Genomic DNA, 22,248 nt, shown 5'->3' on the forward strand with positions numbered 1-22,248 from the left:
CAGCTGTTCCATCCAAGCAGCCCCTGCTGTAGGCACAAATCCCTGTCTGGGATGGCTGGAGCGTGAGGAACCTCTCTACCCCCTCGGAACAGGCAGAGGCCTTGGCCCTGGGTCACTGCATTTTGGGGGGGTGGGGGGCTGGGCTGAGCCCCCTGGTAAGGGCAGAGCCTTGGGGAGTGGCTGGGCACCGGCTGAAGCTCTCAGATTGTTTTTATTTTCATATAAACAAGACAGAACCCAAAGCAGCATTAAGTTAAAAAATAAAAAAAAGAGCAGGAAGAAGAGTGGAGCGCAGCCAGGGGGGGACCCGGCCGCCCATGCTCAGACCCACCCCCGTAGTGTGAGCCCCCCGGGCCGTGTCCCCGCGCCTGCCGGGCGCTGCAGTGCGATGGGGCAGGAGCGAGCGAGCACGGGTCGGTTTGGCACCGCCGGGGAGGGGGGCACAGCGGGGCCTGCAGCTGCCCCAACCCCACACCCCCCATGCCCCCCTCAACCTTCCTGTCCAAAGTCCTCCGTGAATTTCTTCACTTTGAGGAGATCCTCGACATTGACGGTGGGGCGGGTGGTGGCCAGCGAGCGCAGCATGTCTGACTGCAACACAGGTGGGTGGGCACAGGGCTCAGACCATGGGCGTGGGATAGGGACCCCCATGGCAGTGGGGCACCTCTGCCCCATGGCAGCAGCACTGACTGCAGCTGGGAGCTGCCTGGCAGAGCCAAGGCCCCTTCCTGTCACCAGCCATCCTCCAGGGGACTCAGGACTCCAGGGGGGTAGACTGAGGGTTTGCCCACCCCCAGGAGCCACAGCCCTGCCTGACCCTTGGCCTGGAGGATGAACAGGGAAGTGGCCGGGCCAAAGCTGTGGAGGGGACGCTTACCATGCAGACAGTGGGCTCCATCAGCTTGTCACTGGGCACCTCCATCCAGGTCATCTCGATGGCCCCAGGGTCACCGGGCGAGCACGGCGTCAGGAGATCATCCACGAGGGCACCGGGGGTGGTGCGGGAGGGGCCGCAGACCTGCACAGAGCCACGGCACGTGGCACAGAGCTCGGGGTGGGGGGGACAGCAGCCACAGTGCCCAGCCCTCCCCAGGACCGTGGCAGCCCCCACTCACCTTCTTGAAGTGCGTGGCCGACTGCACCTTGCGCACGGGCTGCATCAGGGCGTCCCGCACGATGATGCTGATGTCGGCCCCTGAGTAGCCGTCGGTCTTGCGGGCGAGCTCCTGGATGTTGGCGTCCGTCAGGGAGTGCGGGGTGTTCCCCAGGTGCAGCCGGAACATCTGCGCCCGCGCCATCTCCTCGGGCAAGGGGATGTAGATCCTCTTCTCGAACCTGGGGGGCACGAGGGGTGAGCCCCAATGCCAGGCCTGCTATGGGGCTGGCACAGGGGGCTGCGTGTGGGGCTCACCTTCTCCTGATGGCTGAGTCCAGCACCCAGGGGATGTTGGTGGCACCCAGCACCAGGATCCCATCGCTGCTGTTTCCCACACCTGCAGGCAGATGGCTCAGAACAATCTCCAGGGATTCTCTGAATCCCCAGGTTGTGGCGGCCTCATCCTGCTCCCACCCATCCCTGGGACGAGCCCCCACCCACCTTGCATCTGCACCAGGAACTCAGTCTTGATGCGCCGGGCTGCCTCACTCTCGTTCTCGTTGCGGGAACCACACAGTGAGTCCACCTCGTCGATGAAGATGATGGAGGGCTTGTGCTGCCTTGCCAGCTCAAACAGGTTCTTCACCAGCCTGGGAACAAAGCAGGGGATGGGGTCCCTGCTCAGAGACCCTCCTCACCACCACCATGGCAGCCCCACGTTCCTCCCATCCTGGGAACCCCACCCTGGCAAGGGAAGTGCCACATCAGGGGCTGTGGGGCCTCTCAAGAGGCTGTGCTCTCCCCTGGACCCTGCTGGCAATTAAAGTCTAATTATAGGGTACCAGAAATTAATAATGCAGAGTTAAGTGTAATTATGACTCGCTCAGAGCCTGGCAAGGGTGGGCCCTCCTTGAAGTGAGCTGTAAATGAATTCTGAGCAGACAGATGGGAAATCTTCAGGTAAGAGCTGCAACTCTGGAGAGCCCCAAAGCTGCCCCAAGCTGAAGCATGAGAGCAGTTAATCAAGAGAAGGAGGCAGAATCCAGTTAAGTGTTAGAAGACCCCAGCTTCAAGTTGCTGTTGGACTAAGAGGTCTGTAAAGATGGGGGGGCACAGGCAGTGAGGGAAGAGGCCCAGGGATTGCTTTGTTCAGACTCTCTGAAGGCACCAGCTCCCAATTCTTTAACATCCCCGTTACTGGGGCTCCCTGGTGCTGGTGGCACATGGCCATGTCCCTGCTGCCAACTTACTTCTCGCTCTCCCCCAGCCACTTCGACATCAGGTCAGAGGATGACACAGAGAAGAAGGTGGAGTTGTTTGCCTCAGTGGCCACAGCCTTGGCCAGGTAGGACTTGCCGGTGCCAGGCGGCCCAAAGAGCAGGATCCCACGCCAGGGCGTGCGCTTCCCTGCGGCAGAGACCAGGGTCAGGCCTCCCCATCCCCGCACCCAGATCCCTGCTGGGGTCACCCAGGGAGGAGGGGTCACCTCCTGCACAGCCCCCTCCCACTACCATGGTCTCACCTGTGAACAGGTGTGGGAATTTGATGGGCAAGATCACAGCTTCCTTCAGGGCTTCCTTGGCTCCCTCCAGCCCAGCCACATCGCTCCACCGCACGTTGGGCTTCTCCATCATGATGGCACCTGTGAGGGTGTGACTCTGCTCACATGGCCCCCAGAGTGGGCACGGAGAGCAGTGAGAGCCAGAGCCCCTACCCACACCCGCAATCCTGCCTCCCCTCAGCTGTCTGGGGCGAGCAGGCCACAGGAACACGCCCCTGGGCGCCAGCCCCACAGCCTGTCCCCCTCCCCACAGCCACCCCTCAACAGGGCTGTCAGTGAATCCTCTTCAACCCCAGAGGATCGAACCCACCACAGCCCCTCTCACCCATCAGCTGCTCCTGCAGCTTCTTCTTCTCAGGGTTCTCGCCCTCGCTGTCACTGTCGCTCCTGGGGACAAGGAACAGGGTTCAGGAGCAGGACTGGTACAGGTGTGGCAAGGAAGGTCTTGCCAGCTCCGCAGCCAGACAGGGGATCCCCGCCGCCCTCGTCCCCCACGCACCCCTTGTTGTCATTCTGTGCTTCTTTGACAGGCCTCTTGCCATGCTTGTCCTTGCTCCGCAGGTACTCCTTCAGCTTCTCTGCCCGGTCCAGGTACTGCATGCACTTGGCTCGGATGCTCTCCTTGGCCTTGTCGCTGTGAGCCTCATCTGCAGGGACCCCCAGGCGTCACCCGGAGCCCCCCGAGCGCCGGAGCCCCCCGAGCCCCCGGCCGGACTCACATTTGATGGCGTGCAGGAAGTACTCCACGGCGTGCTGGTACAGCCGCAGTGCCTCCTCGTAGTTCTTGGCCTTGTCCTCCTCGGTGGCTTTGGTGACCAGGTCGATGGCTTTCTGCGAGGGGGCAGCGCCGTGAGCACCGGGGCCCGGCGGAGCGCAGCCCCTCCCCACCGCCAGGGCCCGGCCCGGGCCCGCTCGCACCGGGGCTCTTCCGCTGCGCCCACCTCCCTCCCCACCGCGCCGGCACCGGGACCCAGCGGGGCTCGGCGACCTCAGCGGGGCGCTGCACCGGGGCCGGGTGAGGCCTTCCCCCGGCCGGCACGGCGCCGGGGCCCGGTGAGGCCTGTCCGCCGGGCTGTGCAGAGACCCCGCGGGAAGGGGGCGCGCTGTGGGCGCGGCCGGAGCCCCAGCCCCGTCCCGGTACACGCAGTCGGTACCTGCAGGGTGGACGTTGTCATCGCATCGCCCGGTGCGGCCGCTCCGGCGGCCCCGGGACGGCGGCGGCGGCGGCAGCGACTGCGGCTGCGCCCGGCCCCGCGCCCCCTGCCGGCCCCGCCGGAACCGCGATGAGGGGCGGGGCCACGCCCCCGCCCGGTGCGCGCGTGCGGGGACCCGCCCACAGTGGGCGTGGCTGCGTTTAATCACGCCCAAAAATTATCATGCCATGGTGGGGGCGTGGTCCCCCCGAACACGCCTTTTGAGTGACGTCATGTTGTGACGTATGATTTTATGCAACCCGCCCATTGAGGCTCCGCCCCACGGGCCCCGAGCGCGCGGGAACGCCCCAAAAACACGGGAAGGTGTCTGTGTGTGTGTAACTATGGCCGTGTGTTTATGTGTGTCTGTGTGTGTGTGAATACTGCTGTGTGTTTATGTGTGTTTGTGTGTGTGTGTGTGAATATTGATGTGTTTATGTGTGTGTGTGTGACTATTGCCGTGTGTCTGTGTGTGTGTGTGAATACTGCTGTGAGTTTGTGTGTGTTTGTGTGTGTGTGTTACACGTTCACGTGTGTGTGCGTGCCCAGGTACACTCTCCAGTGTGTGTACTTGCACACATGCTGCACATGTGTATGGTATTTACCTGTGTGCACACACAAACAAACACCTGCAGGACCTGTGCCCACTGCTGTACCCACCTGTCCCACAGCTGAACCGGCCCCGCTGGCCCTGCTGTAAAAGTTGTCTCAGCCCCTTCAGAAATCCCCACAGAGGCCCTGCCCCAGCTTCCCCAGAGATCCCCCCATTCCTTCCAGAGACCGCCCCCAGTCCCTCCATCGCCCCTAGAGACCCCCCAGTCTCCCCAGCTTCCCCAGAGATTCCTCCCACCATCCCCACACCAGACTCAGTGAGACCCGGAGCCCCTGGAAAATGCAATCTGATATAAATAGCGATTTACAAAGAATACAAAAATAGAAGGAGGGGGGGCAGCACCCCACGGCACCCCCGGCCAGCACGGCCCCCCCAGAGGCAGAGAACCGTGCAGGAGTTTGGCTGGGGGGTACTGGGGTCCCGGCAGGAGGGGGGGAGCCCTGGGGGTCACACTCTGGCCCCACCTGGGCCCCCCAGCCCCCAGGGTGTGGGAGCTGCCCCCAAGGGGAGGGAAAGTACAAAAAGCGAAAAGTGCATCAATCTACGTGTCCTGCCCCAGGGAGCCCCTGCAGCCCGGCCCCGGGCAGACACGGCGTTTGTTCAGCCTTTGGGACATTTGGGGGGCACTGCTGGGGGGCACTGGGGCATGGGGAGGAGGCCAAGCCCCAGGGAGCAAGACCCTGGGCCAGAGCATCCCCTTTGCACCCTGAGTGCCCCCTGTAAGATAAATGTGTCCCCCAACCCTGAGCAGGGTGTGGAGACCCTGTCATGCAGCAATGGGGGGTCCCACATCCCCAGCCCTGTCCCATGTGGGGACAATGTGACCTCTTTGGGGAAAGCCCCAAGGCAGGGGGCACCAGGGGTCCCCCAGGCAGGGGGGGCCGAGCTGGCCCCGCTCCAAGGCACAGGCGGTGATCAGTGATGGCTTCAGCCCCGGGGGATTAAAGCTGGTGTGGGTACCCCGACACCCCCAGGGCACTGGGGGGGCCAGGAGTGCTGGTGTGGGGCACAGGGGCTTTTCCCCCACAGCCATCCTGCCACATTCCTGGCAGGTCTCAGGGCAGCAATCCCAGCCCCAGCAAGGCACCGATGAGGCAGGAGAGGTTGGGGGGCCCTCTGTGACCCCCAGCTGGTTCGTGACAGGGCGAGGGGGCTGGGACACCTATGCCAGCAGCCCCATGCGGGTGACTTTGGCCGAGAGGAAGGTGTGCAGGACGAAGACGATGGGCTTGGGGCAGGAGTGCAGGTCCAGCGCCTGGGGGGAGATGGAGAGCGGTGTCAGCCCCACACCCCACTGCAGACACTGGGGATTGCAGGGCTGGGGGTTCCAATCAGCCAAACCCGGTGGGTCTGGGAGCTGGGATGTTGCAGGGATGGGGGAAAGCAGGAGCAAGCAGGGGTCCCCTGGAGGAAGACCCCCAAACCAGGGGGTGAGCCTGGCTGACTCCTCACCAGCTCCCCCTCGGGGCCCCCAAAATCCAGGTAGAGGGTCCTGATGCCATCGTCTGCAGACATCTTCAGCCGCTCGTAGGGGTAGCGGAAGAGGACGCTGGAGCCCGGCTCGTCCCGGGAGATGGTGAACCCGCCCTCGTAGTGGATGGAGAGCTGGACCTCCTGCCCAGCCAGAGTACAGCCTGCGGGGACAGCCGCTGTCAGCCCCCGCAGCCCTGGAGGGGAGCACGGGGGAGCCAGGGGCTCCCAGCACGGCGGCACTCACCCACAGTCACCTCCTTGATCAGCTCGGCGGCGGCGTGGCAGCCCTGCACCAGGACGCGCGTCCACGCCGACAGGTCCCGGTGGGTCTCCACGCGGAACACGTGCATCTCCACGCCCTGGCGAGAGCCCGTCCGCGTGGCGAACGTCAGATCCGAGCCCAGCGCGGGCGAGCGGCGCCCGGAGCCCGAGTGGACCAGCCTGGAGGGGCAGCGCACGGATGGGGGTCAGGGATGCCACGGCAGTGCCGGCACCAAGTCACCCTATGAGCGTTCTGGTGTTTCTTCCCTGCTCTGAGGCAGAGGCACGGCCCGAGGGGGCCCAGCCCCAGCTCACCTGGTGGCCACCAGCGGGTAGCTGTGGCAGGGCGAGGCCCAGGCGTCCCTGGTCCAGGGCATCCCATCGTACAGCAGCAGGTCCTTCTCCGTCACTGCCATGAGCACCGGCCGCCACTGCTGTCGCCCCCCGTCCAGGCGCGCCTGCCGGCCACCGGGGCTCCGTCAGGGGGGCCAGGGGCTGCAGGCACCCACCACAGCCCAGGATCCCAACCCCTGAGCCCGTGGTCAGATGGACCCCAGCCCAGTGGTTCCTCATTGCCAGGCAGCATCCATACCACTGCCATCCTGGGAAACCAAGCTGGGAGCAGCCCCCAGGGGCCCCGCTCACCACGCTGCCAGGGCTGGCTGCATGGAATCATGGAATAGGGAGGGTGTGATGAGCGGTTCCATCTGGAAAATCCCAGTGGGAATAGGGGCTGAGGGCACAGGAAATGCTGCCATCACCGGGGCACAGCTGGATGGGAGAGCAGCAGAGCCAGTGCCCAGGCTGGGCTCTCTGGCTGCATCCACAGCCCCACCGGCATCCTGGGCACATTCCGTGGGCACTGCTGTCCCTGGGAGCACCCCGGCACATCCCACCAGTGTGTACCTGCTCAGCCAGCCAGGCGATGTGCTTCACCTCCCGGCCTCCAGCCGTGGGGCTGCCAGAGCCCAGCGTGGCATTGAGCTCGGCCAGGACCTGGGGCAGCAGCGCAGTGATGTTGGCGTGCAGGGCACTGAACCAGGCGTGGGCCGTGGCCGTGTCCCGGCACCGCAGCACCAGCGTGTTCCGGCTGTCCGGCGAGTGCAGCTCGATCAGCCTGCGAGGGGACGGGGACATGGCCCGGGGTGGGACATCAGCATGAGTGAGCCCCTGCCTGTGCCCAGCACAGCAAACCAGCTGCACTGCTTTGGGGCTTCCCCTGTGCATTTCCATCTTTTCCAGCACTTTTACTCCTCATTTTAAGGCAGAGGGGCAGCCAGGGGTCTGGGAGGGAACGTGGCATAGCCCTGGCCAAACCCTCTGGAGGGTCCTTCCACAGCTCAGTGGGTGAAGCAGGGGGTCATGGCCTCAGTGAGGGCAGCCCCCTGCTGTGCCCAGCGTGTCTGTGGGGTGCAGGGACCCTCACACTGGCACTGGTGGGCAGACCCAATCCTGCCCTGGGGGTCTTTGGGGAGCAGGATCTCCCACACCAGCACCCACCGGCAGCCCCTGCCCTCACCTGTTCTCCAGGTCGGGCATGCTGAGGTTCCGGGCGGCAAAGCACATCTTGAGGGGGATCACCTTGCGGTCACGGGGGCCCTGGTGCTGGGGGGACCCCGAGTCCTCGCTGCCACTCAGGCTGGGGGACTGCGGGGCCGCCCCCTCCCACGGCAGGTCTGACACCAGCGACGGCTTCTTGATGTAGGGGGTCACCTCCCGCATGAACTTCACTGGGGGGAGTGGGGGCACAGTCAGGCCTGGGGAGGGTCCTGCACCCCCACACCACAGCCCCGTGCCCCAGGGTTGATCTGACAGGATGACGTGACCCTCACACACCAAGGCTTGGAGGGTCTTGGGGGGTCCCACCCTGTCCGGGTCAGGGATGTCCCGAGTGAAGGACGGTGCTGGCAGCTCGTCCCGCTGCCGGCATGGCTGTAGGAAGGGGAAGGCGCCACAGGACAATGGTGCTGGGCAGGAGGTCAGGCTGCAGCCCATCCTGGTCCCATCCTGCCCTGCCGCTGGCGGAGCAGCCAGGACTGTGCCCGCCAAGTTTCCAGCACTGCTGGGATGCTGAGCCGGCACTGCCGCTCACGCCCCGACGGCAGCGAGGAGGGTGTGCAGGGCGAGGAGGAGGGTGTGCAGCCAAGACATCCCGGCTCCACGCGCCTCTCCAGGCCGGGAAGGAAGGAAGGAGGCACCAGCTCCAGCTCCTGCTCCCCCCGGACTGTCCCACCCCAGCACCTCCCCGCTGACAGCAGCCCTGGACCCCCGCCCGGACACGGCTCTCGGCCGGCCCGCGCCAAGCCCCGGCAGCCAAGGCCGAGGGAGGGACGCGCTGGAGACAGGGATGGGGCAGTGAGAGGGAAAACCAAACCAAAACAGCAAATACTGCACTGCATTGGGAAGCAAGTGGTGAAAGGATCCTGGAGCCGGCACAATGCCACGGCCAGGCCCTCTGGAGGGGGAGCAACACTGGTGGTGGGGCCCAGGCTGTGCTGCTGCCAATCCTTCACTGCAGGGCTGCCGAGCAGGAAGGGGGAGCAAGGATGGGACAGCAGGGATGGGGAGTGGGCAGGAGACCGCAGCCCCGTGCCTTCCCACAGCTCTGCTGAGGCACAGCGCTGCCACAAGGTGCCTGCCCTTGCTGTGGGCAGCACACGAGTTAATATTAGCTGCCGCCGCGCTGATCCCGGGATTACCGCTGTCCCCGCACCCCTAATCCCGCTGCCGGGCCGGGCAGGGCAGGCAGCGCTGCGGGCAGCGGCACGGCCGGCAGCTCCCGCTGCGGGGCCGCTCGGCAGATGTTTGCCAGATGTGGGCAGCTGCCTCCAGCGCTGGGAGGGAGCTCAGCCCATGGGGGTTCCAGCTCACAGCGCTGTGACCCTGCGGTGCAGGCACTGACCCCCGCCGAGTCGGGAGGGTGTGAGGCCAAGCTGGGCAGCCGGCAGCACTGGAGCCTGAGCGCTGTGCCAGGGCGCTGCCAGAGGAGTGTGGGTGCCCCGTGGTGAGTGGGAATGGTGGGTGCCCAGGACTGTGTCTGCCCATGGTGCGGGAAGCACAACTGGCTGCCAGTTTTCAGTGGAGACAGGACATGGAGCACCTCATGCCAGCAGGCACGTGGCTGGCACTGGGGTGGGGGCACCTGCAACCTCCCCTTCTCCTTCTGGCGAGCTGGTGACCGGCACCCAGCTGTACCAGCACTGCCACTGCTGCCCCGGCACAGCCACCATCACCCGGCACAGCCACTGCCGCCCCACCCACGCGCTCACCACAGAGGAAACCCAGCTGTCACCTGCGCCCCTCGCCTGTCCCACCACAGGAAGGCGGCTGCACGGCTGCACAGCAGCCTCACCGGGCCGAGCCCCCTGCACCAGCAGGGAGCACAACCACGCTGCCCCGGGCAGTGCCCGTGGCCGGCACGGCGCCCTCAGCTTCCCGCACGGGCGGAAGGGCTCCCTTCCCCCAGGGCAGCAGACGGGCCTGTGGGTGCCCGGGGAGGTGCTTGGCGTGGGCCCCGAGGCCAAACCCAGCCCCCAGGATGGGTGACACAAGCCCCACGGAGATACTGGTGCGGGGCTGGTGCTTCTCCCTCCAACACCGGCACAGAGCCTGGGAGAAGCTCTGGCACCTGCCAGGGTGGTCACAGCTCCAGGGCTGCTGAGGACGGATGGGGCACGGCCAGTGTCCCCCACCAGCTCCTCTCCAGGGCCCGTTGATACCAGGTGATCACCAGATGGTCCCAGCACAGCCACGGCAGCAGCAGTGCCCAGCTACAGTGAGAAGGGAATGGAAGGGAAAGGAAAGGAAGGGAAAGGAAGGGAAAGGAAGGGAAAGGAAGGGAAAGGAAGGGAAAGGAAGGGAAAGGAAGGGAAAGGAATGGAAGAGGCGTCTGCCGTGGTGCCCGTGCCCGTGGCGGAAGCAAAGGACAAACAGACTGGGGGGCTGGAGCTCCTGCGGGACAGGATCAAACAAGAGCAGCACGAGGAAGGACGTGCTGAATCAGGCACAGGGTCCCATGGGGACTCGCGCTGTGTCCGAGAGCAGCCCCGCCAAAGCACCAGCCGTGCCCAAGCAGCCCGTGCCAGCTGTGCCCACACCGGGGAGCCCAGCACAGTGTCAGGAGCACACAGCAAAGCGGCAGCACCCGTCCCTGCACCCTGTGCCCAATGGGCACCGTGTCCATGGAGCAGCCTCGTGCAGCGGAGGATGGACGTGCCGGGACACCGGGACAGTGCGTGTGGCACCACAGCACCGCACGGCCACCCTGACCCACGGCACAGGGGCTCGTGTCCTCGCGGTGCCCCGTGGCACAAGCGCCGTGCCGCAGCGCCGGGCTGGGCAGGTCCTGCCCGAGCTTGTCGGGCTGCCGGGAACAGGTCGGGCAGGAGCCGGTGGCTCCGTCAGGCCAGTCCCGATCCAGCCGTGCTGCGGGCACAGGGCCCACGGGGACACCGAGCCTGCCACAGGGACCCGAGCAGACCCTGAACCAACGCCCGGAGTCACAGCCCTCCCTGGGGACAGCCAGCCAGCCTGGGGGTTCTGTCACCAGGGATAGGGGACAACCTGTTCGGGGGGATGCCACAGCCAGGGGACACCAAGTCTATCCTGGGGGACCCCACATCTGTCCCCAGATCTGTCTCTGAGGGACACAAGTCCGTCCTGGAGGGACACAGTAGGTTGGAAATGTCCTGTCCTTGTCCCCAGCTGCGAGGGGTCCCCATCCTGCCACAGAGGGACAGCTCGACAGGGGGGACACCCCAGTCCCTGTGCCCGGGGGGCCCGCTGTGGGTTGGGGTCCTTGGGGCACACACACGCACCAGGACTGGGGTGGGGAGTGGCGTCCCACACCCGGAAAAGGGACCCAAAGGGGCTCTGGGAGTCCGGTGACAGCGGCAGGGAGCTGTGGTGGGAGCCGGTAACGGCGGGGGAGCACCAGGGCGGGGGACAGGCGAGCACCAGGGGCCCGTACCGGGGACTCGGGGGAAGAGGAAGGGGTTTAGGCGTTACCTTCAAGGATGACCTCCCTCCCGGCTCTCTTCAGCGCCTGCACAGCTTGATCGTGGGTGGCATCGCGGAGATCGACGCCGTTAACAGCGAGGATGGCGTCGCCTAACCGGAGCGCCCCGCTCCTTTCCGCCGCCAATCCCGGGAAGATCCGTGAGATCAGCACCGGCATCCGATTCTCCCGACCTCCCTTAATGCTGATCCCGAGCCCTCCCGCCTCCGCTTTCACCACCCGCACCCTCCTCACGCCACCGGGTGCCGCCGCCTCCGCGTTGCCGTTAACCACGCCGTTCACCACCGACGGATCGCCGGTTCCCGGTTCCGCCGTTAAGCTCAGCGTTTCCCCGGTCAGTTCCGCCGACACGCGGACCCAGCGTTCCCGCAGGAGCAGCTCCAGCAGCCCCGTTTTACAAGCCCGGGTCCACACGGCCATGCCGCCGCCGCCGCCGCCGCCGGTCACCGGGGAAGGGGCGTGGCCTGGCGGGGAGGGCGTGGTTTGTGGCCACGCCCCCGCCCGCATGGCGCGCTGCGGTAGGCTCTGAGCTACGGGGGGGCCGGGGTGGGGCCGCCCCGCCCCCGCCCCGGCTCCACCAATCAGAAAGGTGGAGTCCAAGCAGCCGCTGCTCTGATTGGTCGCGTCGGAGAGCGGGCCCAAGAAGCCACGCCCCCGCACGCCATGTCTGGCGCCGAGATTCATTTCGCGCGCTGCGATTTATTTCACGAGCTGCGCTTTAAATCTCCCGTATTCCCCGGGGATCCCCGATTTCTCTCCCTCCGTGCTGGGGGAATGACGCTTCCCTGCCCCACGCAACACCCACAGACCCTCGTCCTTAGGGAATGAGGCTGCCCGGCCCCTGGCAGCACCCATGGACCCACCCAGCCATTGGGGAGAGAGAAGCCAATGCTGGGATTAGACATTGGAAGGGAAAAGGGAAGGAATTTGGGGTGTCACCTTGTCCCCACAGCGCCGGGGAGGAGAACTGGAAGGACATGAGGATCACGATGACATGATGGTGGTGTGACATCAGGGAGTCAGGCACAAGGATGAGCCCCGAGCCTGGGCATGTACAGAACAGTGAGGTTTTATTCCTACAGCACCTTAAGAAAATTCTTACAGTGCCCCAGGAAGGCAGCACAGAGACAGTTCCCGAAGTTGGAGTGGCTTCTTCTGCTCTCAGGTGCCAAATTTCTTCTGTTGGACAGCCAGAGGCAGCTGTGTTTTGAAGTCCATGATGGGTCGTTCCACCACAACCAGGCAGTTCTCGTCCAGCAGATCCATGAAGAGCAGTGGCTGCAAGGCAGGAGATGGGAATCATGGAATTAGGGAATGGTTTGGGGTGGAAGGGACCTTGAAGGGATCTTATTCCATCCCCTGCCATGGGCAGGGACACCTTCCACTATCCCAGGCTGCTCCAAGCCCCAGCCAACTTGGCCCTGGACGTTTCCAGGGATCCAGGGACATCCACAGCTTCTCTGGGCACCTGTGCCAGGGCCTGCCCACCCTCACAGGGAACACTTCCATCCCACTATCCTGTCTAACCTGCCCTCTGGCACTGGGAGCCATTCCCTGTGTCCTGTCCATACCCTTGTGCAAAGTCCCTCTCCAGAGCCCGAGCACCTCCCTGACCCCGCTCCCCAACACCATCACCCACCTGGAACTTCTTGCAGATCTTGAAGGCGTGGAGCTGCCGCTTCCTGGCCGTCTCTGGGAGCTGTTTCAGGGTGCTCTGGTTCATCAGGAGGGTGCTGTCGTCGGGCAGGGGCTGCGAGAGCGGGCACAGCCCAGGTCAGCGCTCCCGCAGGGACACAGCCCAGGCACCCCCGCCCTCCGCCCGCTCACCAGGGACTTGTCGAGGATGCAGAGCAGGTAGGTGTCGTGGAGCAGGATGTGAGCGGGGTTCTTGGGGTTGAAGGTGATGTGTGTGATGGGCGAGTCACGCTCCAGCCAGGTGCGGTGCAGCCCCCGGCTCTGCACGGCGCGGCTCCAGCTCGTGTACTGCTTCTCAGGGATGCTGAACTCAAAGAGCTGCGTGGGACAGCAGCACATGGTGGCTCAGGGGGCTGCTCCTGACAGCACCCCCGTGCCAGCAGCTCCAGCCGGGTCCCCGAGCCAAGCCAAAAGCCCTGAAGGCAGGGAGACAGGCACAGGGCAGAGAGAAGGGCCCCCAGAGCTCGAGCAGGAGAGCTCCTACCTGCTGGTCCGAGTAGGCGATGACGAGGTTGTTGGTGCTGGGGTGGATGGCGAGGGCCGATACGGCGCAGCTGTAGGCGGGCACCACGCAGTGATGCTGCAGGAGGGGACAGTGCACTGACAGGACCCACCGGGACCACCGCTGACACCTCTCCCACACATCCCCCCGACCAGAACCTCTGGGATTGCCTCTGATCCCCCTTCCCACACACCCATCCCTGCCCTGCTCGGGGGACATAGTGATGGCTCCCAGGGGGCCCTGCCTGCTGAGCCCCCCATCCCACATCCCCTGAGGCTGGGGGGTCACTCCATGCCCACCTGGAAGCATTTGAGGTTGTAGATGTGGATGGCCCAGTCGCCGCTGACGGCTGCCAGCCAGTGCCCGTCCGCACTCGGCGCCAGCAGGTAAACGGCCTCGGAGCAGCCTGCAGAGACCCTCGGGCTGAAAGAGGTGCTGGAGCCCCAAATCCCCAGAGACACCCAGCCCCTGATCATCTAGTGCCCGGCCATGGGGGCACACACCCCTCAGGGCAGGAAAGGAGAACACCCCTCCTCTGCAGCCACAGGGAGGGGGATGTGGCGCCCAGGAAGCCCCAGCACCACCCCAGCTCCCCCCAGCCCACACCTGAGGGTGGCTGCAGTGTGTGCAGGTGTTTGCAGCCCCCCGGCTCCAGCAGCTGGAAGACGTGGACAGATCCTCGAGCAGAGGCGACAAAGAGGCTCTCGGAGTCAGCAGAGAACTGGAGCTGGTATGCTGGAGGCAGCAGCTTGGGCACTTTGGGGACCTGGGAGTGGGAGAACGCACCCCACTGTCACCCAGACTCCCCACGAGTGACACCGGCCACGCCAGGCCCCAGGACCCCGCAGCCCCCACCCCTCTGACCTTCCTGAGGCTGACACCGTCCCCGTCACAGTGCACGCGGTACAGCTGGAAGCGGGAGGCCGTGGAGTAGCCGACCCAGGTGCCGCAGGGTGAGACACAGCTGCAGTAGATGTGCTCCGGGCCCTGGGAACACCACAGGACTGAGGGGGCCCGAGGGACCCCCCAGAGCCCAGCACACCCCAGCTGCACCCCAGCCCCCTCAGCCCTACCTTGCTCTTGAGCTGCACGAGATGCTCGGGCATCCGGCACGGGGGAAGGACCTCGCCGTCCTTTCCTGGGAAAGAAAATACATGGACCATCAGTGATACTGGGAAAACCACACGGGGCTCTTTGAGCAGCTGTGGATCCTGGGGGAGTACCCAGACCCTTCCCTGAGGCCCAGGACAGCTCAATCCTGAAATCCAGCATGGGCTCTGCCAGGGAGCCGACGGCAGAGAGCTGCACCTGTGACTCACCGGTCTCCTCAGTGGAGCCAAGTCTCCAGAGCTCCAGGTACTGGGAGAACTGGAAGAGGAGCAGCCGGGCTTTCCTGGCACAGGAGACGAGGCGTCGCTGCATGGAAAAACGGGCAGGATGTCACAGACCCACAGCCTGGCACAACGGGCTGGGGCACAGCTGGAGTGCCCTGGGGTGCTGGAGACTCCGCAGCGGGGGAGAGCAGGGAAATCAGGTCCCGTGGGATGGGAACCTGGAGACCCAGCGGGACCAGCAAGACCAGCTTGACAACCTCCACTGCTCCTTAGCAGGAGCCTCCAGATGTACCAGGAAAGGGGACACGACGGGACAGAGACGGGACCCAGGGACAGGCAAGGAACACTGGGGGCAATGAGGGCACCTGGAGGTGCAGGGACATCCAGTCCTGCCAGCCCCAGCAGCTCCAAGACCCCAATCCATGCATCACTCACGTGAGGGAAGGTGAATTTTCGGAGCACTGCGTCGTAGCCCTTCTTCTGCACCTTCTCCATCAGCGGGCGGATCACCAGCTGGGCATCCAGGCCTGGAGGCCAAGCACAGGTCAGCCGAGCCGGGACCGGGAGGGGACACCCAGCCCAGTCCCGGTGCCAGCGGCAGTCCTACCCCCGGAGATGAGGGCGGTGGAGCTGTGCGCCACGGCCCGCACGTCGTGGCTGTGGAACTGGAAGGGCTTTGTCCGCACCCAGCATTTCTCCAGCCCGCCCAGCTTCACCGGCAGCAGCTGCAGCTGGTAGGTGGCCCCGGTCGAGGTGCCCACGACGATGCTGTCCTCCTTCTGTGGAGGAAAACGGGACGAGGTTGTGGAGCAGACCGGGAACAACAGGAGGGCGCTGCCAGGAGGCTTCGAGTGCAGCAGCTCCCTGTCAGCCAGGGGGGACTGGGGGTGTCACCCACCTCTGACACAGCCAGAGAGAGCGCGGCCGAGGTGCTGACGGTGTGGGACTCAGCCAGCGTGCCCTGCTCCCAGTCCCAGAACTGCACCCTCCCAAAGGAGTCGGCACTGACCACGGTGCCGCTGGAGAGGAGGGCGATGGCCCACACCACGCACTCGGGCTTGGCCTTCTCCACCTGGTGGTTCACCATGATCCTCTGCACCGTCTGGCCTGCAGTGGGAGAAGGTTGGGGGTGGCCGGGGGATGCCCCGGAGGACAGCGGTCCCGGGGGATGGGATGGGGCCGCTCCCGGGACAGGCGGTACCTGAAGCGACGTCGATGACGCGGAAGAAGTCGATGGAGCCAGCCACGATGTAAGTGCCCGAGCGGTGCCAGGACAGGCACAGGACACGGCCTGGGGAGGGAAACTCCCGTGTGAGAGCCCGTGGGCTCACGGCCTCTCGGTCACCGGGACACCCGGAGGGACAGAGGGACGGTACCGCAGCCAGGACCCACCTTTCCGCCTGTCCAGGTTCCGCTCAAACTGGATCCCCCCACCAGGAACGACTTGGAAGATCTTAACGGATCCGTCCTCGCAGCCGATCTGCGGGGGTCGGGATGAGCGCGGGGCACGGCGGGACCCTCGCCCCGGAGCCGCTCCCGGCGGGACTCACCGCCAGCTGGGTGCCGGTGCCGCTGGCCACCATGCTCCAGATGGGTCCCCCGCCGCCATCGACGCCTCGAGCCGCGCTCAGCCCGCACAGGTCGAACTCGGTGATGTCCCCGCCGAGCCCGGCCCCGAAGAGCCGCTCCCCGGCCGCCCAGCACAGCGACTCCACCGAGCGCGCCTCGTGCCCCGGGATCACCTGCAGGGAACCGGATTACGGGAACCCGGGAGCACGGCACGGACCGCCAGGGCCACACAGCCGGGCACAGCTCCGCACAGCCTCCCCGCACATCCCTACGGCCGGGCAAAGCCCGGTCCCGGCTCGGTACGGCCCGGCTAGGCTCGGTACACGCCCAGCATACGCTCGGTGCCGATCGCAAGGACCAAGTAAGCCCGGTACGGGCTCTGTACGTGCCCGGTACAAGCTCGATAAAGCCCAGTACGGCTCAGTACAGGCCCGGTTCGGCCCGTGCCGGCGCCCTCACCTTCTCCTGGAAGTAGTTGGCGGCGAAGTTGTACACCTCGACGGTGCCGTCGGTGCGGGCCAGGGCCAGGCGGGCTCCGCGGGGGTGGCAGGCGAGGCAGCGCACGCCCGCCGGCACCAGCCCGAAGAACCGCACCCGGTGCACCTCGAACTCGCCCATGGCGCTCCGCCGGCCCCGCCGCCGCCGCCGCTGCCGGCCCCGCTCCGCCCCACGTGCGCGCGGCGCCGGAACCGGAGCTGCCCCGGGGCCGGAAGCGGAAGCGGCGGCGCGGCGGGAGATTCGGGCGCTGCCGGCGGCGGGTGCGGGAGCGGGGCCGGGGCGGCGGGCCCGGGGCGAGCGCACGGGGCAGGCGGGAGGGATCCGGCCCGAGAGAGCCGGCCGGGCCGCCCCGGGCCGTCCCCGCGGCACCGGCGCCGCTGGAGGGCACCAGCGCCCCGCGGAACCGGGCGGGGGGCGCGCGGAAGGGATCCGGGCCTAGGGGCCTGCGGTGTCTGCGGCAGGCTGCAGGGGCTCGGGGTCTGGGGAGTGGTTTCTGGGCAGGGGATGGGGGGATTTGGGCTCTGGGCATGGGGGCCGGGGGGGGCCAGATGGACCCGTTATGGGGAGATCTGCGGGACCCGGGGATGGATGGCCTGGGGATCTGTGGGACCCGGGGGATGGATCTCAGGATCTGTGGGCCTAGAACAGGGTCTGTGCATGGCGGGTCTGTGGGGCCCAGGGGCAGAAGTTCATCCTGGGACCCCCCAGAGGGGAAGGGCCGGGGGCTCCTGCTCTCCCACCCACTCCCCCTTCCCTGACTGTGTCTCTGCAGCCCCTGGCAGGTTCCAGCATGGTGCAGATCGTCATCTCCAGGTGAGCCCCGTGGGGCCGGTCCCCGTGGCCCCTGTTCCTGCTGGGGCCTGGGTGACCATCCCCACTGTCTGTCCCACAGCGGTGGCACGGGGGCCCTGGCCCAGTGGGTGCTGGTGGAGCTGCAGGGCGAGGTGGAGCCCCGGCAGAGCGGGGACCTGGCCGGGAACCTGCTGGGAGACCTGCACTACACCTGCGAGGTGAGGCCGGACACCGCCGGGACCTGCCGGGGACAGCCCGGCCCAGCCTCACCCTCTGCTCTCCCCAGGGCATTCCCGTGCTCATCGTGGGCCACCACATCCTCTACGGGAAGGTGGTGCAGCTGGAGAAGCCGTTTGCTGTGCTGGTGAAGCAGAGAGGAGCCCCCCAGCCCAGCCCCACGGGGCCCCATGGCCACTACACCGTTACTGCCCTCATCAAAACCAAACTGCTCTTCAAAACCCGCCCCAAGCCCATCATCACCCACGTGCCCAAGAAGGTGTGAGGGGAAGGATGTGGGCTATGAACTGTGACCTGCTGCTGGAAAGAACAGCAGGGACTTGGAGAGATCCAGGATTTCATCCCTGTCCTGCACAGGAGACTCTGGGGCTGCTGGCTCCTGTGTCTGAGCACCCAGAGCCCTTCCTGGGTCACTTTTCCCCCTAAAATGACTTTTCAGAGAGCAACCAAGCTCTTAGCCACAGACCTGTGTGGTGGATCACACCAGGGGATGTGGCTCCCAGTAGACAGGGACTTCCTGTGAGCCCAGGCAGGAGTGTCCCACCCCAGGGGCTGTCCACAGTGTCCAGCAGGTCCCAGGGATCCATGGAGGTGCCGGGGTGGAGATGTTTCCTTCTACCCCCTCCCTGCAGCTGTAGGGACACCAGTGCCACGCAGGGACTCGGGACCAACCTCCCTCAAGTCAGGAGGGACCCTCCCCAAAACACACCATATGTCCTCACTTCAAGTCTTTATTTCCACAACTCCATCAGGATATAAAAACCAGCTTTTTCCTCCCGAAATATGGAAAAAAAATCCCCCTGGCAGGTTCAAAAATAAATAGATTTACAAACCATTTGCGACAATACCAAAGAGCTACAAAAGTCTTCTAAAAAACCTTGTATTAAATTAAACAAAAACCAGCTAAAAGCTCCGTCATAGAAAGGGGTTTTTATCCAAGTCCTGAAAAAAGGACCCACAGGTGAATTCCCTGGGGAGGGGAAAGTTGGGAAGCACCTTGCCTAAATCCCCGTCCTCCCACCGCTGGGAAGGTAACGGGGTGGGAGTGGTGGGGCTGTGTGTTGGCCAGAGCACAATGTGGCCCCAGAGGGTCTCCAGCAACACCAGCCAACACACAGCCCACCAGTTTTCCCAGTTTATCCATGCCAGGATCCCCCCTTGGCTCTTTGGCAAAGCTGAAGGAACCTGCTGCCCTCCTGGAGCAGCCAGACCTCCGAAAGGCCCGGGGGGCTCCCCGTGGGTACGCGCCCGCACGCAGCCGTGGGCAGAGGCAGCACCAGCCAGCAGTGCCAGCACCGTGCTGGACGGAGACCGTGTGTCCTGGGGGTGGGAAGTGCTGTAGCACCATGGAGGTGGGACTGAAATCCCTGTAAAAAGCACCGAAGGGCGGAGAATTCTGGGGTGGGGTGTGGGGAGCGCGGCCAGCAGCGCTCCACACCGGGATGCTCCATAGGGCACAGCTGGGATGGAGCTGGCAGCACCTGGCTGGGTGATGGGCAGCCCTGGCTCGGCTTCTCCATGGCCAGCTTGGGATGGAAAAATGAATAAGTAGGAAAAATGTACATACTGATAAAGAAAAAAAGCAAGATTTCAAGATCTGATGAGAAATGCCAAGGGCTGGGAGCGCTCAGCGCTGCCCAGCAGCTCCGGGATCGGGGAAAAAGGGGACTGGGGGTGTTCACTCCAGCACGTGGGATCACCCCAGCACCTGGTGGTTCCAGGATGGGGAAGAGGGGACGGGGGGTGGTTACCCTGACACGTTGGATCGCCGTGGCACATGGCATGACCCCGGCACGGGACCGACCCACGGTCAGACCTCGGTGAAGACCAGCCCGCACTGCTCCTGCCTCTTGCCGCAGCGGCGGGCAACGATGGCCAGGTAGAGGGTGAGCAGGGCCACCCAGTAGCAGGCATAGAGGATGGCACCCGACACGAGGAAGGCCACCTCGGTCTCGCTGAAGAGGTCCTGGCTGTAGGCGGTGTAGGCCAGCCCGCCCAGCAGCACCGCCACCCACACCGACACCGGCAGCAGCCCCACAAAGTTCACCACAATGGTGCGGCGCCCTGAGGTGCCCCAGCCCGACTTGTTGATGGTGGCAATGGCGAAGATTTTGGCGGGCAGCAGGCTGGACATGTAGAGGAGGGCATAGAGGGACATGAAGATCATCTCGGCGTTGCCTCGCAGGAAGCAGGCATAGGTGGCCTTGATGACACCCACCAGCTGCACGGTCAGCAGGAACAGGAGGATGTTCCAGACGCGGCCGCGGTAGAAGAGCTGGATGACGGTGGCAATGAGGAAGAAGGGGAAGAAGCCGGTGACCACGGACTCATAGGTCATCCAGAGGTGATGCTTGTGGAACCAGAGCGCGTTGTAGAGCCACTCGCGGAAGTAGGACTTGCTCCAGCGGGTCTGCTGGTTGAGCCAGCGCAGGTACCGCGTGGGCGTCTCCGTCAGGCACTTGGAGCGAGCCGTGTACTTGGTCCGGTAGCCCAGGCTGAGCACGCGGTTGGTGAGGTGCCGGTCGTCCCCAAAGCTGCACTTGCTGCCCAGGAAGGTCTGGTGGTACCAGTCCTCGAGGAACTGCTGCAGCAGCGCGTTGCGGTACATGCCCAGGGGGCCGCTGATGCACTGCACGCAGCCGAAGTACGACTGGCACGCGCGCTCCACGTTGAAGGCCATCCAGTACCGCACGCTGCTCAGGAAGGAGAGCCACGAGTCGTACTTGTTCAGAATCTAGGGAGGGGATGGATGTGAGCCCCGGCAGTGCCGCAGCCCCCTGGAACCCCCAGCCCTGCCCTCCCTCGTGCCAGGGTACCTGGACATCGCCGCCGACGCCACCGACGTGGGGGTCGGCCTCCAGGATGCGGAGCATCTCGGCGGTGCAGGCGGGGTCCAGCACCGTGTCTGAGTCACACACCTGGGGGCAGAGGGAATGTCGAGCCCCGCTCCCGCCGCCCACGCGCGCCCGGCAGACGGCCCAGCCCACAGCCAGGCAAGCCCGAGCCACGGACGGCGAGACCAGGCAGAGCCCCGGAGACCGGCAGGCGATGGCAGGGAGCAGAGCGCTCGGTGGTACCGGGGCACCGCTGCCCAGGACACCCGTCTCTGGCTGCTGCCACTGAGGGAGGATCTGTCACACGTGGGGACCTGGCACCCCGTGCCCCGCTGTCCCAGGGGATGGCACCATAGCAGGCCGTGTGCTGAGGAGGTGATGGGACAGCCACGGGCAGCAGTGCGGGCAGGGCTCACCACCTCAGCCACCCCGGGGCCAGTGGCCCCCAGCCCTGGTGGCTCATGGCCGGTGCGTGGGGCCAGATCCGGTGCCAGGCACCCGGGAGCTACTGAGGATTCCCGGGGCTGCTCCCGTTCCACCCACAGCCCCTCAGCCCGGCCGCGCTGGCAGCGCTCATTGCACACACATCCCCCCAGCCCGTGCATGCACCTGGATATAGTCCACGGAGTCTCCAAGCGCCCGGAAGGCCGTGTACATCACCTCCCGCTTCCCGCCCCACTTCTGGAGGATGCAGGAGTAGGTGTTGGTGCGGACCAGCGCCTGAACACGGGCCAGCCCTTCCCGCAGCCCGGCCTCCGTCTCCCCCTCGCCCTGCGCGTGGAAGTTGCTCCTCCAGATGTAGCTGCCGGAGCGCTCGGAGCCCATCACCTCGTGGAAGATGTCCAGCATGTAGGTGTCGTCGGGGCCATTCCCGTCCACCACCATCACCACTTTGAGGTCAGGGAAGGCGATGCGCTTGACGGAGCGTAGGCACTTCGTCAGGTAGTCGGGGTCCTCCTGGAAGGCGGCGATGCAGAGGGCCACCGAGCGCCCCGGCCGCACCGGCTGCCCCTCGCCCCGCATCCGCCGGTGCTCCAGGAAGGCGAAGAGGCTCTGGATGAAGAGGTGCAGCCCCAGGATGGCCCCGTAGAGCCCGAAGGAGAGGTAGTGCTTCTCCGTGTGGATGAACTGGTACCCTGTGACGTAGGCGGCCAGGATTCCCCCCAGCACCGCCACGGCGAAGAGGCTGGTCCCCACGACACGCAGGGCCGTGGAGAGGCTCCCTGGCATCTGGGAGGACACGGGGCACCATCAGGGCAGGAGGACATCCTCCCCGTTATGTCATTAAGAACGCAAAAGCGGGGTGGCCCTGCTCCTCTGCTGCCCCACGGCCACCCTGTGCTGCGCCGGTCCCTGGTTTGGGGGTGACACCTTCCCAGCGCCTCCACGGGGCCAGAGGAGGTGCGGGGATCCAACACACCCCACCGTGCTTGGTGCCAAACGAGGTGTAGGGGTCCCAAGTACCCCACCGCGTACGGTGCCAGCACCCCCCATCCACCCAAGCAGGAGCACGGCTGCTCGCAGGCAGGTCTGGAGGACAGGGAAGGGCACGGGGATGTCAGGGAGCAGGGTG

At 65.5% G+C, this 22,248-nt stretch overlaps 5 protein-coding genes across 5 annotated transcripts; 1 reads left to right on the plus strand and 4 right to left on the minus strand.

Moving 5' to 3' along the window:
* Window positions 1–192: 192 nt before the first annotated feature.
* On the minus strand, window positions 193–3,915 carry VPS4A (vacuolar protein sorting 4 homolog A). The gene is made up of 11 exons (XM_015640147.3): window positions 3,812–3,915; window positions 3,377–3,488; window positions 3,157–3,304; window positions 2,983–3,044; window positions 2,619–2,738; window positions 2,347–2,503; window positions 1,598–1,746; window positions 1,412–1,493; window positions 1,116–1,335; window positions 878–1,018; window positions 193–591 (listed from the first exon to the last, which is right to left on the minus strand). Exons 1-11 carry the CDS (start codon window positions 3,830–3,832, stop codon window positions 490–492), a joined length of 1,314 nt encoding a protein of 437 aa, XP_015495633.1. The 5' UTR covers window positions 3,833–3,915; the 3' UTR covers window positions 193–489.
* An 818-nt stretch (window positions 3,916–4,733) lies between these two features.
* On the minus strand, window positions 4,734–11,672 carry SNTB2 (syntrophin beta 2). Its single transcript, XM_033517299.1, has 7 exons — window positions 11,205–11,672; window positions 7,717–7,927; window positions 7,104–7,314; window positions 6,513–6,655; window positions 6,181–6,377; window positions 5,916–6,097; window positions 4,734–5,718 (listed from the first exon to the last, which is right to left on the minus strand). Exons 1-7 carry the CDS (start codon window positions 11,632–11,634, stop codon window positions 5,626–5,628), a joined length of 1,467 nt encoding a protein of 488 aa, XP_033373190.1. The 5' UTR covers window positions 11,635–11,672; the 3' UTR covers window positions 4,734–5,625.
* A 593-nt stretch (window positions 11,673–12,265) lies between these two features.
* Window positions 12,266–16,974, minus strand: UTP4 (UTP4 small subunit processome component). Its single transcript, XM_015640365.3, has 16 exons — window positions 16,774–16,974; window positions 16,296–16,487; window positions 16,138–16,225; window positions 15,947–16,036; window positions 15,644–15,852; window positions 15,353–15,524; window positions 15,181–15,272; window positions 14,731–14,827; window positions 14,485–14,549; window positions 14,276–14,398; window positions 14,018–14,177; window positions 13,711–13,817; window positions 13,394–13,489; window positions 13,042–13,227; window positions 12,854–12,964; window positions 12,266–12,492 (listed from the first exon to the last, which is right to left on the minus strand). Exons 1-16 carry the CDS (start codon window positions 16,930–16,932, stop codon window positions 12,376–12,378), a joined length of 2,064 nt encoding a protein of 687 aa, XP_015495851.1. The 5' UTR covers window positions 16,933–16,974; the 3' UTR covers window positions 12,266–12,375.
* Window positions 16,975–17,029: 55 nt separating this feature from the next.
* CHTF8 (chromosome transmission fidelity factor 8) lies at window positions 17,030–18,676 on the plus strand. The gene is made up of 4 exons (XM_015639533.1): window positions 17,030–17,072; window positions 17,585–17,625; window positions 17,705–17,822; window positions 17,891–18,676. Exons 2-4 carry the CDS (start codon window positions 17,603–17,605, stop codon window positions 18,104–18,106), a joined length of 357 nt encoding a protein of 118 aa, XP_015495019.1. The 5' UTR covers window positions 17,030–17,072; window positions 17,585–17,602; the 3' UTR covers window positions 18,107–18,676.
* HAS3 (hyaluronan synthase 3) lies at window positions 18,560–21,941 on the minus strand. Its single transcript, XM_015639532.2, has 3 exons — window positions 21,285–21,941; window positions 20,658–20,759; window positions 18,560–20,575 (listed from the first exon to the last, which is right to left on the minus strand). Exons 1-3 carry the CDS (start codon window positions 21,903–21,905, stop codon window positions 19,652–19,654), a joined length of 1,647 nt encoding a protein of 548 aa, XP_015495018.1. The 5' UTR covers window positions 21,906–21,941; the 3' UTR covers window positions 18,560–19,651.
* Between the last annotated feature and the right edge of the window lie 307 nt (window positions 21,942–22,248).

This window comes from Parus major, chromosome 11, assembly GCF_001522545.3.
Source record: "Parus major isolate Abel chromosome 11, Parus_major1.1, whole genome shotgun sequence".
NCBI classification, from domain to species: domain Eukaryota; kingdom Metazoa; phylum Chordata; class Aves; order Passeriformes; family Paridae; genus Parus; species Parus major.